Source organism: Dermacentor albipictus, chromosome 3 (genome assembly GCF_038994185.2).
Source record: "Dermacentor albipictus isolate Rhodes 1998 colony chromosome 3, USDA_Dalb.pri_finalv2, whole genome shotgun sequence".
In the NCBI taxonomy this organism is placed as follows: domain Eukaryota; kingdom Metazoa; phylum Arthropoda; class Arachnida; order Ixodida; family Ixodidae; genus Dermacentor; species Dermacentor albipictus.
The window spans coordinates 164,021,212-164,034,416 of NC_091823.1; the positions used below are offsets into that span (position 1 = coordinate 164,021,212).

Sequence of the window (13,205 nt, forward strand, 5' to 3'; positions counted from 1 at the left end):
TCTGTTCTTGATGCACAGCTAATAATTTGTAAACGTCGTGCTTCTATTTCTTTTAGAACTTTAGAATTTGTGAAAATATCTTTAACAAATTTCAGGCAATAAATCTAAATTCCGCCTCCAACAGTCCCTAGAATTTAACTTTCTCTCTCAAACGCAACAAATTTCATTCAAATCGGCCGTGGGGGTTATCCCAAAAAAGTGTTTCTGCGTTTTACATATATTTGAATAGGCCGCGTCGGAGTTGGGCCCGAGCTAAACGTTCCACTTAAAGGGAACGTTGGGTACGTCAGAGCATGCATAGTTCTACCAGCAGACAGTACGGAGTTCACGAGACCGGTTCAACTACTTTGTCTTCTGGAACTGTGAAAGTGACAATGCCGGCTGTGCAGGATTTTGGAAATCATGGTCACGCGGCGGATCGAAGAGGACAAAGGGATGGGCTCGCGACTAACAAAATGCTGATGTTAGGCTTGTTACGTTGTGTTCCCCATGTTTTCGACGGCTTAACGCTATGATATTGAAGCAGTACACTTACATTTGACACATACACGTACATATAGAAGGGCACACACAGGTGCTAGACTGCAACTACTGCTTCATTGCTCAAAGACTCGACTTCTGTAGTGTCCCTTGAGAAGCGCACGTGCACTGATGGCAATGAGGCGTGGCGAGAGCCAGAGTAAAAACACACAGGAAAAACAAATAAAGAAGACATTTTTGGACTCCCGCTCTCTGAAAGTTCGCGATCACTAGAGATCGCTTTTTTCAGAGAATGACACCCAGGGTCAACTCATGTAAGTGTGCTGATTCAGTATCATGGCTCACAAACTAGCCCACCAGAATCTTTTAATATATGCGCTCTGCGACAATAAACACGGCAGTAGTGTGTTTTGCCATAGTGATTTCAATCATAAATGCACGATCTTGTAATAAGCAATCTAAATGAGCAAACGCCTCTTGCTTCTCACTGGAGCAACAGTGGCAGGATATATATGCATCTATACTGGGTGTCCCGGTTAACTTGGACGAAGTTTTTTAAAGAAACCTAGCAGCTCTAGAGAAATTGTACCGGCTTCATAGTAGCGGTAGTGGTGTGTACTTACAGCTAGCATATTTTTCATCACGAAGTATAAAATAATTATTTGCATTTATTTATTGCAATATTTATTTATTGATGGAATCGCAAATATATCAATTATAAAGTTGTACGACAGGTCAAATAACCTCGGAAATAAGCATTTGTTTCGTGCTCAACTGTGTCTCGTTTGTTTTTCCGTGAAAAATAGAAAAACGCGCGAAAGATTCAAAATACGAAAATGATGCGTGCTCGCGTACCGTTACTCAAACATTCGCAAGCGAATAGCCATGGGTGCACGGCTTCACTAGCGGCAGCCACTCGATACAGGGCTTCATGCTATGTGGCCGTCATGGCATCATGAGAACACACCGCTGACGCATTGATAAGCTATCCTACATGACGAAACTATGTACGATGCGGCGATGAACGAATGTAGCCGTAAATCTTGCAAAGGTTGCCTGGAGGGGCTTGAGTAGCGGTGCGCGAGCGCGCATCTATTTCATATTCCACGTATTTTGCGGGCTTTTGTTTTTCTTTGAAAAATGAGCAAGGCAATGCTTAGCACGAAACAAATGCTTGAGTGGGAGGTTATTTGAGGTGCCCTACAGCTTTGTAATTGATGTCTGTGCGATTCAAGCAATAATTAAAAACTTCACTAAATTAAAGCATTGTATAATACTTCGTGATGAAAAAAGTACTCGCCGTAAGTCCACATGACTGCCGGTACTATGCAGTCGGTACGATTTTTTTATAGCTATTGGATTTAAAAAAAAATCTTTGTCCAAGTTGACTGGGACACCCGCTATATGCACGATAGATGCATATGTGCATATATATGACAAGCTTATGAGTTACATCACAACTATGCGGTTCCACGAAGCATTCTCAGGCACGAAGATCGAGATGGCTAGCTTAATGTGTCCAGAAAAATGTAAAACGTCACAGTGCCCAGTTCATTATGAAGCTGTAGCGCGTCTCTTTGAAGGAAGATAATCTACTCTGTGGAATGGTATGTAGAATGGTAGAGTAAAAAAAGTCTACAAGGGAAGAAAACAAAAATTGGACGTTTAAAATAGAATATCAAAATTGAAGTAAAAAAAGAAGACATCTTGCTTTTATTGCTATAGTTGTTCATTCTCGGACGCTGTAGGCTGATTTTTAGTGCGCCACCACAGCTCGAGCCGCCTCTTTGTAGACTCAAGCGATTTTCACGGTTTTGGGAGCCCTTTCTTTGAAAGATAAGTGTCATCGCCATCGTGTATGTTGCGTCTGTCAGGCGCACCACATTACCGCGGGCATTCCAAGATGACATACCGACTAGCCTGCGTTACTTCAACTGGTATACGCCTTCTCCAGGTCGACTGTGTACATGGTTCGTAAGGGGATGTTTTGCAGCACACGCCAGCGAGCCTCGCAGAGCAGATCGCTTCCCGGGAAATTGTCGCAGAAGCGCTCATTTTCTATCTCACTTTCGGAAGCAGTGCAGAGATATTGCTGTCTTCTCCGGACCACGTAAACCGTCGCTGTTCCTACAACAACCTTATCACGCACGCCAATGCACAATTAGTGCCTTGCTCAAGGAAGCCTGATGGAAATCAAGAAGACTTAATAGACACGTCATTCGGCCGACACATTCTGTAAGAAGTAGACACTTTATTCTCACAAGACGTTGTTGTACGCATCGCGGTCGTCGACTTGGTCATCAGATCATATTAGTGCACTGATTTTGACAATGTTTCAGCGTCCAAGATGAACTTCGCTCGGCAGCGATTTTCACGGCTACCTTGCGGCCGGATTTATCGCCTCAACGAGAAAGTGCGTTGTCCTCTATGATCATGGCTGCCGCCTTGCTCCCGATCATCATGCTCGGCGCGTTTGTGTGGCCACTCACAATGTCGGGCATAATGGAAGCATCGGCCACGCGCAGACCGGTCACGTTGCCACGGACCCTGCGAACACAATCACCATATGAAAAAAAAAAACACTTATGGGAAGGTTTTTCGTGTAACTTCCCCCTAACGTTCAGTGAACCGGCCTGGTGAAGAAGGATGTGGCGCTCGACTACATTTCGGCATGCCCTTATGTATACAGTTATATTAGTTGAGAATACAAGTAATAATTGCAGAAAAACACTTTAGTTAAAGAAACAGTATACTCTAAACATTCAGCTCAGCTACTTAGCACATGCGAACTGGGTGAAATTTACCCTTCTTTTTTACCATTTTACCAGTTTACCTTCTTTCTCTAGCCTCGCTTATTACGTCTAACTACTTTCAATCTTTTCTTCAGAGAACAACTAAGGCAGCTCGTACATTCATAGAGTAACCACCCTGTCCCCTTGTTTTCCCTTCGCTCGTGAAATATCGTATGCACAAATACCCGACGCTGTTATTTTCAATGGGTAAAATTTGACGTATTCTTAACGTTTCCTTGGAAAAGGGGGGGGGGGGGGGGGGAGTTCGCGAAGAATAAAAGGCGCCACTGTCCGTTTACATACTCGGTATGTTGCGCCCGCTTGTGTCTATTGAAATACGAAGCTAGCATACCATCCGTATCTGTCCACCGGTCTAATGACGATTCCTTAGGTTATACAACCTGTTATACAACCTGACGGCGCGCTTACCGACCGCGTCGTCACCCCCGGGCAACTACGTCTCGATGAGTTGGAGGCGAACAGGGATGCCCCAATAACATACAATGAAATAACCAAACACTTTTACTTGGGACGACGCCTCTTTCCGCCCCCGCACCCCAAACTAAACAGGCCGCAGGCGCTAACGCTACGCTTATTACAGACGGATACCTATCCAAACCCGGCCACCTTACACATAATCTACCCGGACGTCTACCCAGACGATGCGTGCCCCTCGTGCGGGGTCACGGCGACACTCGCACACGTGCTCTGGGAGTGCAGAAACGCTCCGCCCGACTCTACCTCCGACAAGTGGGAGAAGACCCTAAGAAGCCCGCTCCTACAAGACCAGCAATGGGCCGTCCAGCAGGCTCGCGCAGCGGCCGCCAGGTATTCCCTGTCGGTCCCTGCGTGGGAGACGCCCACTGCGCGCTGACGTGCGTCCTGCAGGACTTTTATTAAAGTTTTTCCAATCCAATACAACCTGCTTGACAACGAAACCTTGAATTGCGTGCCACGTAACACGCAGACTGGCACTTGCGTTGCGGTCATTTTTCTGTCTCCCTATTTGCTAGTCATCTTCTCAGCCACGATACAGCACGTAGCTCAGCAATACGTTTTGACGAGCCGTTCTCAGTTGCTTACTATAGGGCTCAGGACGCAAATATGAAATCTGTCTTGGTCACATGGTGGCATTCCTTAGCGCTTCAAGGATCGGCTGCATGTTTTCAGAAGCCTTCGTCCGGGGCAGCTGGAAACGTTTTTCTATTATTGCTGCAGTTATGTGTTGAAGACAGATTAATGAAATTTGTTACTCATTTCAACATAAGAACATGAAACCTTCGCGTGCTGTTTTTCTTTGCTCTGCATCGGCTTCCACCGTTAAGGAACACATCGAGTGCTTGTACCATGTTATTGCTTTTAGGCGAACCTTTTTGCTATTTAGGGAGCAGTGAAGTTCTCACTGTACTTTAGGTGCTTGGCAACGAGACCAGGTGCACAAATTTTTCGAAAGCCTCCTCGTTCATACCCACCGTAGGCGATCGTCCAGGACCGCCTCAGTGTGTGTGCCCATGGCTACACTGCAGCACAGATGCCACACCGTTTGGCCGAAGTGCCGGAACACGCATTCAATGTACGCCTGACTCCAGAGGGCTCCAGCCCCAGCACATGGAGGGAAAGTGACGTTCCACATCCTGGCGCCGATACTCTTCATAGCATCTGTATTCAAAATCCTGTCGATGAACATCTTTGTGCCTGCGAGCGAGCGTAAAACGCGCGCATTTCCTTGTCATTTCGGGTCTGCTGTTTTGCTCATGCTTTGCAATCGCGAGCATGCAGTTCTGTCCTCATCACTTGAAAATTTTGAGCCGGTGTATTAGAACTTTACTGCGCTCAGTAAACATATTTTCTCGCCTCCTTAGCAAAGAACACCACCAATGGCAGGTTCTTAAACAAATGGCCTCCTTAATTCTTTCTTTCACTGGCATTCTCAGCCTGAGCGCCTTGAATGAAAGCGTTTTTAGCCCGTGCTGATAAATGCACGCACTTCCTCCCACTACTGGCTAACATATCGCAAACTTAGCAACCACCAAAACGTGTCATGCAGGAGGCTTGAAACCGGCGCAAGGACCGTGGACCAAAGTATACAATTGTGGCCGCGTCTGTACTACGCATCGTCGGCCAAACTAAGATCTATCTAATATGCCTGTCCCTTCTTAATAATCCACTTTGTTTTTGCGGAGGCACGACGTACATGGTCATGTACGTCGTGGCCAGTCAAGCTGCTTCTCCGCAGCTTTTTTCCCCTTGTTTTTCCGCCACAACCATGTACCGCCTTGCTTGTGGAAACAAATAAATAAATAAATAAATAAATAAATATATATATATATATACATACATATATATATATATATATATATATATATATATATATATATATATATATATATATATATATATATATATATATAACTCTTGAACGTATAGCTTTTTCTGCTTTTTGTCATATTGTCACTATTCGCAAATATAGAGCTACCTAAGGGACACCATCGACGATGCTATTAAAACATTTGTCTAGCGACCTGTAAGTTCGGGCGGAGAGCGAAGTAAATATTCTTTCACTGTCATCCTCACCTAGCCAGTAATTTGTGCTGATCTATCGTTTGCTTAAATATTTGCTTTATAGTGTCGAGTGCCAGATGCCCGCGTTAGGAACGATGTATAGTTTCATATGTTAACACACTATACGTGCCTTGAGCGACAGCTTTGATATCGTCCGGATGTTCTAAGATGCCTGGGTCGATAGCTGGATGGTCGTAGGGATCTGTGGACTTCAAAGTAATTGAGCCTCGGGATTTTGGTCGGTTTATAACAGGTGCCAGCCGAAATCCTGGCTGACCGTTCGTTGGCCCGATGAAGCTGTCAAAGGCCTGTGAATAAAGAGGCATAGGAGCGACAATTTGCCCACTCTCTCCTTTCTCAGAAGAAATTATTCATGTAATCATAGTTCAGTACTTCGCTTAGATCAAAAGTCAAAGGGATCAATGCAGCTTACACACAATTTGGAGCCACTCAATATTCTACTGCAACAGAGTACTGAATTCAAATCTTTCAAGTCAATGTTGAAGAGGGACCCGGACCGCAAACACAAATAAAAGAACACTCAATAAAAATATTTCGCATTTTTTTACCTTTGACTGACCTATCTTAAAGTTCAAAATGCTTTAATGGCACAGGTCAGATGCCGTCCTTTACACCAGTTTAATATTACTTTGGGATTAAAATGCTGGTTATTCCTTCTCTGGTGTCTGTATGGAAGGCATCAGCTACAGGCACCCAGTACTAACAAAACCTCTTTTCATGAATTGCCTCGTCCTGCATTTCCCTGTCCCGAAGGAAAAACAGGCACGCAGATTTGTTGGGTTTCATGGCGGTAGTGCTGGTAACGAAAAATCATAGTTTCACTCAAAGGAGAAGCACCGATTTCTAAAGCAAATTCGTAGAGAGCTTTACGCAGTAATAATGGTAGTTTTATCGTCCTTGTAAACGTAGAAAAAGTTGCGTGCTAACTAAATGAGTGTCAGCGCACAGGCAGACACGACACACTTGATGATCGCGGACACTCGCTGTCAAAACGCTCGTGCGAGGAGCCGCGGCAGCAGCAGAGAGCGAAGTAACCTTCGTGCTGTCTATCGCTTCAAGGCAAACTGAGCAGCGAGAACACAGCTAAGGTATGAGCCGCCTGCAGGTCGCTGTCAAGTTAGGGTGCGCGCCAAGTACGCATTTGCTGCCGATGTGGAACGCCGCCTTCCTTCCCTCCCACGCTTCCTACCCACTTTCCTCAATCTCGCGCGCGAGATTGATCCGCTATCGGGGGCTCCGCTTGCATGAAGTCGCGAATTATGCAGTTGCTGCCGCAGAGCAACGCCTCCGTCTTCGCATCTCCCCACGGCCGTCGGCGCGACAGAAGACGGCGCGTTCCCTCTGAGCCTTCCTCCCTTGCACGCGCCAGATTGAGCCGTGATCATGGGCTCCCATTGCGCTCTTTCACTTGCACATACAGTATACGGTGCGTGGCGACAGTGTTATCGCCCTTGAAATATGTGCCGAACGTCATGGCGACGCCTACGTCGATAGCAAAAACTGCGCCCGTAGTGTCCGTATAATTGCCATCGCAATAATATTCTCTACCGTGATGTGCGCGCGAGCACGCTGCTCGGGCGACAGCGCGATTTCGAACAATCCAGCAGAATAGCGCGCTTGCTCAAAACCTACCATAAATTGCATGAAGCGACCAAGAGGCCTGCGACTCCTCCAGCTCGTAGGTGGTAAGGAGATGAGCAAGGCGCAGGCACTGCGAGGCGAATGCGTGGTGAGGAACTTTCTACTCGAGGGCTACAGTTGTTTCATGCAGCGTTTCTGCTATGATATCAATCAGCTCTATAGCTGCATGTGCATGTTGGCATATGATAGCGAGCAATGTTAGCTCGTTGTTCTGTAGTTCAGAAGGTTGTGCGGTGACGATGTTCTTCAGGACTCCATTTCAGCGAACCATGGCAGCAGAATGGCAGCATATGCAAGGGGAACATGGCAAATTCGCGTCTATGTGAACTCGTGAAACGTAAAAGTTGACTGCTGCCGAAATGCCGGACAAGTTGGTGCCTTGATCCAGAGGCAGGAATTGTAGGCACAGTGAGCCAAGAAACGACCTCGGACTCGTCGGTTGCGCAATGCGTCCCGCTACCTGCCTTTCTGTGAGAGTGCAGAATGCGGGAACTATGCAGATACCAACAGAAGTAGGGCTGTGCGAATATTCGAAACTTTCAAATAACGAACCGCAGAGTGTCCTGCTAGATTCGGTCTTCGAATCGAATAGACGCTATTTGTAAATGATTATTTTCCAAATACTTTTCGAATATATATAAACGTCAACTGTGCAACAATAAACATAAAATTGGACCAAAATATGGGACACAGAACATGAGAGCTTGTACTGGGAAGCAGGCTATGTCACTTTGGTATCCATACTTGACAGGCTGTACAGCGATCATTTGCACTCTCTGAAGATCCTTGCGCATGCGAAGCAACTACTTTTGTGCTCCTAATGCTCCATTTGTGCTGTTAATAAACACTTGATAACGTACTATGTAATAAAAGAAACTTGCTAGCCTCGACTACAGAGTTGGCATCGTTTTATATCAATTGTAACAACGGCTATTTATTATTCAAAAACTATTTGAGAAGTATTCAATATTTCAGTCGATTCGCTTGTGGCACTGTTCTATTCGTATTGGGTTCGGTCATCCAAATCACTATTCGCATTCCCTTAATCATAAAGCACCTGTAGCGTAATATTATTACGCTACATTTACTTCATGTTGTTTCACAACAGCTGGTCTTACCCGCCCTACCTTGACGGCCCCATAAGAGTTGCTACAATGCTATGGCAAAGTGCACGAGGACGATCAACAACTTTTTTATTGATTGAAGGAAACTTACCGGACAAAATGCCAATGTTGTACTCGTGCGATAATAAAGACAGGTGTAACAAGAGAAGGCATCGACATAAGCATAATCTTTGCGTTACACAGTACGTGTTGTCGCAGAGGTGCGGGGACAAAATGGAAGAAGTGCTAGCGACTATCAGTTTACGGATTTGTTTAGATGTGTTTAGCCTTTAGATTTAAATGGAGGAGCCCGTGGCAGACGAATTTCAAATCAATTCATTCACGTATTCCACATGGAGGGCAACACAATCCTCGGAACCGTCACCTAGGTATTGAAGTTTTCTAAATATTATTCAGAAGGACAGGCAGCTTGAGTATTTGAAAATTTAGTGCATTTTCAAATCTTTATTTCTATTTGGAAAAACTTGGTATTCGAAGCGCCTAAATATTGCGTAAGATTACGAAGCTCTATCACTAAAAGTTGCGACACCTTTATTTCTGCTAACAAATTATTGTTGTGTGAAAAGAAGCATTTCAGAACTGTTGGAAGTTTTCTGAAGCATAGCACATTGGTTATGTTTATGCAAAAATTGCAATAAAATGCCTTTCGAATCAAATCATGAGCCTGGGCTTTCAATCAGCGTCCAAATGCTTGGATACTAATATCAGAAAACACTCCCATGTCGAGCACACTTCTTTATGATAAAGCCCACACTCTCATGTGATATCATCAGTACATTGATATGTTTGCCTGAAATTGGAAGTTTTTCTAGAAATATGTTGGACATTTGGTCTACATAGTGTAGAACATTTCCCCCTGAAATTTTCCCTGGGAATCCTCGCCCTCCGTGCGGTTTTGAACATAGTGGCGCATTCCGCATGATAAGCCGAGAGGGGTAGCTGCCGCCAAGGCAATAGGGCAAAAGAAATTGCCTTTAGTGCATTGCCTTTGGGCAGAGAATATCTTCACTCTGCTGCTTTCTTTAGTTATGTACTCAGTATCACGCACCTCCATTCCGTGAATGGGCTCCAATATCAAAATATCGCAGATGAAATAGGACTGGGAAATAATTGCTAAACATTTATAATGCGCTAGCATTTGCTTAAGATAGAGTTTACTAGTGTTACGTAAGGAAAGACAGTCAAAAGAGACTATTTACCCTGTATTTACAAGAGAAGCGCAGCCAGAGATGAAGATGGTTACGAGCCCGTGCCAAGCCAAGATGACCGTATTAGCGTGCCTTTGCGCCATGCCTCATAAGCGCCTGTTCTATCACAGCACAATCCGAGCTTCAAAAGCACCATCCCGGTGCCGCTGCATATCTGAGGCAAACAGATATTTGTACGGCTTGAGCCTGGCGATGTGGACGATATATATTACTGGTGGTCGGAGCGGAGGACGTTGCGGGGCTGACTGGAACGATCTCATTGGCGACATCAGTGACTTGGCATGCCACGCGGTATGGGCCTTTGTAACAAGACAGGAGTTTCTCGCAAAGCTATACTCGACGGGAAGCCCTCCAAATGTGCGTTAGGGCACCTGGCGAAAAGTGCAGTTGAGGATGGCAGAGGTCGTAACGACGCTTCTGGCTCTCTTGGACATGAGTGATGGCATCACGCGCATGCTCACTTGTCGAGGTCGTCAAGGATGATAGCAAGGTGTCAACTGGAAGCGTGGAATCATGGCCATGCAAGAGGCAGAACGGGAAATAGCCGGAAATCTCACGGCGAAAAGAAATTTAGGCAGTTAAGCGAGGTCCTGATTTCGGTGATCGACTGACACATATGTTAACAGCATGCCTGCAAGCATCCGGTTCAATGTACAATTATGTACCTTGAGGGTATCACAAATAAATCAATTGTAATGGGTGCACTGAGCAGTTCCGAGGGTAGCGTCTCTACGTCACCGAGGAGGCAGGTGACGCAGAACAGGAACAGCTGGTTGCCCGAACGGCTCACACTCGTGCCAAGCACTGGCGATCCGGCTGGCCCACAGGTCGCACAGCAGGCATGGGAGAGATGATCTGGCTGGCCTTGTTCTTGTGCTCTTCTTCATTAAAATTACCCCCGGTGCAAAAGCGGAGCCACCCTGGCGACTTACGACGTGGAGACGAGCGAGTCATAGAATTGTTTCAGGCGGCGCACGTGAACAACATCCCGTCCACGGCGGCGCTTGTCGGATGTCGATGTAAGCGGCTCTATGAAATAATTGACCGGAGAGGCCGTTCGACGATGCGGTATGGTCCATCAGACTGCGAGAGAAGTTTTGTCGAAAGTCCAGGCGTGGTAGAAGGCACGGACAACAAGGCAAGGGTGCCGGGAGCGAAGTTCGGATTCGTAGCGTCGCCATCACGATTGGCTTTTTGTCGCTGTTGGTGAGCGGAGGTGAACTTTCGGGCTAATTGACGGCATTCCTCGGCGTATCGGGCGACGGCTGTCAGTCCTAATAAGTTCAACAAACTTGGACGACAAGCCCAACGAGATAGTGCGTGTAAATATGCAACTATGTTCAAGGCGATCAAGGCGATCATATGCCTTTTCTTGATCTATTGAAACTAAGAGACCACGTGCTGACCTGGTCAGCGTGTATATCATTGTGTCACGCGTAACGAATGAGGACTGTGTATCTCTCTAACAGCAACAGAGCATGCCTGATCGTGTCCTATTAAGGAAGGCATCAGGCTTCCCAAGCATCGGGTGAGAATAGCTGTGAATGTTTTGTAGTCACCGTTGAGAAGCATGATTGGCCTCCAATCTTCTGCACGAACTGATGATGGATCATGCTTAGGTATCAGCATAATATGACCATCGCCAAAGCTAGACTGGAATTCAAGATTCTGAAAGCAGCGGCTGGTAACAAATACGAAATTGGCCCCAATATCTTCCCGGAACGTTAAATAAAACTCAACGGGTAACCCGTCAAGCCCTGGGCCTGAGCCACGCTTCATGGGAGAAAATGTTGCCTTCACCTCATCAGCTGATGGTAGAGCGCAAAGACGGTCAGGTACCTCAGGTGGAACCTCAGGCAGCCCAGTAAGCAGTGTACGAGATAATCGAGAGCCAGGATATATTTGCATAGTCGTACGCTCCATGTTTTCAAAGTGCGTCAGAAAGAACGAATAAACACGCCGAGGCGACCGAATGCATTCGGCTGTCTAAAGGTAACCAGCTTGTGTCAAGTCCATATGTCCGTATTCGTTTTCCTTTGCGCCACGTCCTATGAGCGCCTGTTGTATTGCAAAAATATTGTAGATGTTGAAGAAGGTAACAAAGTTAATGCCTTATCACCACTCCTGAGTAACATTGTAGGAGTGTACGGTAGTTCAGAGCGAAGTGAACACCTCTTGCTGTACGCGAAGTGCCTTAAACGGGTTACGTTTACTAATAATTAAAATATTATACCTTGCGCTGTTTTGAGTATTTAAACACCATTTGCTTTTGTATTCGGTAATAGTATTTAGTGTATCAGCTGAAGCTTACAAGCGGTTTTCATCAGTTTGTTTTTGCCTCACAGCCTACCCAGTTTACTTATCTAAGTGAAATACCTCTATGGCTACCTGAATCGCCTTGTCATTAGACCTGCTGCGTTTTACGAAAGCCATCTGTGCTACCTGCTTCTGCACTGTTACACGTGAAGAATAAATTAGAATAGAATTTATTGACAGCAAAGACAGCGATGTCGACCTGAGCTAGTGCGCTCTAGTCTGCTACTCTGCACTGGGGAAGAGGGAAGGGGAGTGAACGCACTGGGATGTGTGATGATGATAAGAGAAGGGGTGAGTGCTTATGTATGTGAGACAGTTGCCTTGCTAAAGCCGCTCGTCGAGCTTATTGTCTTGCAGAAACTTCAACACATTAGTTGCATGCATTGAAGTTGCAGTGTCATGCCATGGGCCGAGGATAGCTTCCTCCGACAGTGGTTGCCTGCCAACGCTGTCTAGGAAACTTTCCAACGTCCTTCGCTCCAGCCTATACGCTGGGCAATGACACAGTATGTGTTCCAGTGTTTCAGGCATCTGGCAGTGTTCACAATCAGGGCTGTTCGCCTGGCCTAATGAGGTGCGCGTAGCCACGGGTGAAAGCAACGCCCAGCCGAATTCTGTGTGTCAATGACGTTTTGCTACGCGTAACCTGCGGGGGCAAACAGAATTTACCATCTGGGTCGATCTTATATAGGCGTCTGGGGATGTTGTCATCGTGGGCTCTGTAGGCCTTCGTAATGTCCGGCATGAGCGCCTTGATCACAGAGTTCGTGACAGGTCGCGAGTAGGTGATCCGTACTTCATGAGAGGAAGAGAAGGCCGATCTTGCCTCCTGTTCATTGCGAATCACACCACAATGACTAGGTACCCATTGAAATGCGATCACATCGCCACTTAACTCGGCACTGTGATGAAGTTCGACGATTTCCAGCATGAGCAGGTAATATGGTGCTTTCTTTGAAAAGCATTTTAGCGATTGTAGCGCTGATTTGGCATTGCAGAATATCGTCCTTTTATTATGTATCTGCGTTCTCAAATAAACGTGCAGCCTCCCATATTCCCGC

The 13,205-nt window shown here is 46.0% G+C and overlaps 1 protein-coding gene across 2 annotated transcripts in view; it reads right to left on the minus strand.

Annotated features, from left to right (window-relative positions):
• Positions 1 to 2,779: 2,779 nt before the first annotated feature.
• Positions 2,780 to 13,205, minus strand: part of LOC135905192 (L-sorbose 1-dehydrogenase-like) — a 74,140-nt gene continuing 63,714 nt past the window's right edge. For both annotated transcript variants that reach the window (XM_070536246.1, XM_065436215.2), the window contains 3 exons: positions 5,965 to 6,142; positions 4,745 to 4,967; positions 2,780 to 3,027 (listed from right to left, as the gene is read on the minus strand). In XM_070536246.1, coding sequence (XP_070392347.1) covers positions 2,883 to 3,027; positions 4,745 to 4,967; positions 5,965 to 6,142 — 546 coding nt within the window. In that variant the 3' untranslated portion in view covers positions 2,780 to 2,882. The remainder of the gene's footprint in view (positions 3,028 to 4,744; positions 4,968 to 5,964; positions 6,143 to 13,205) is intronic.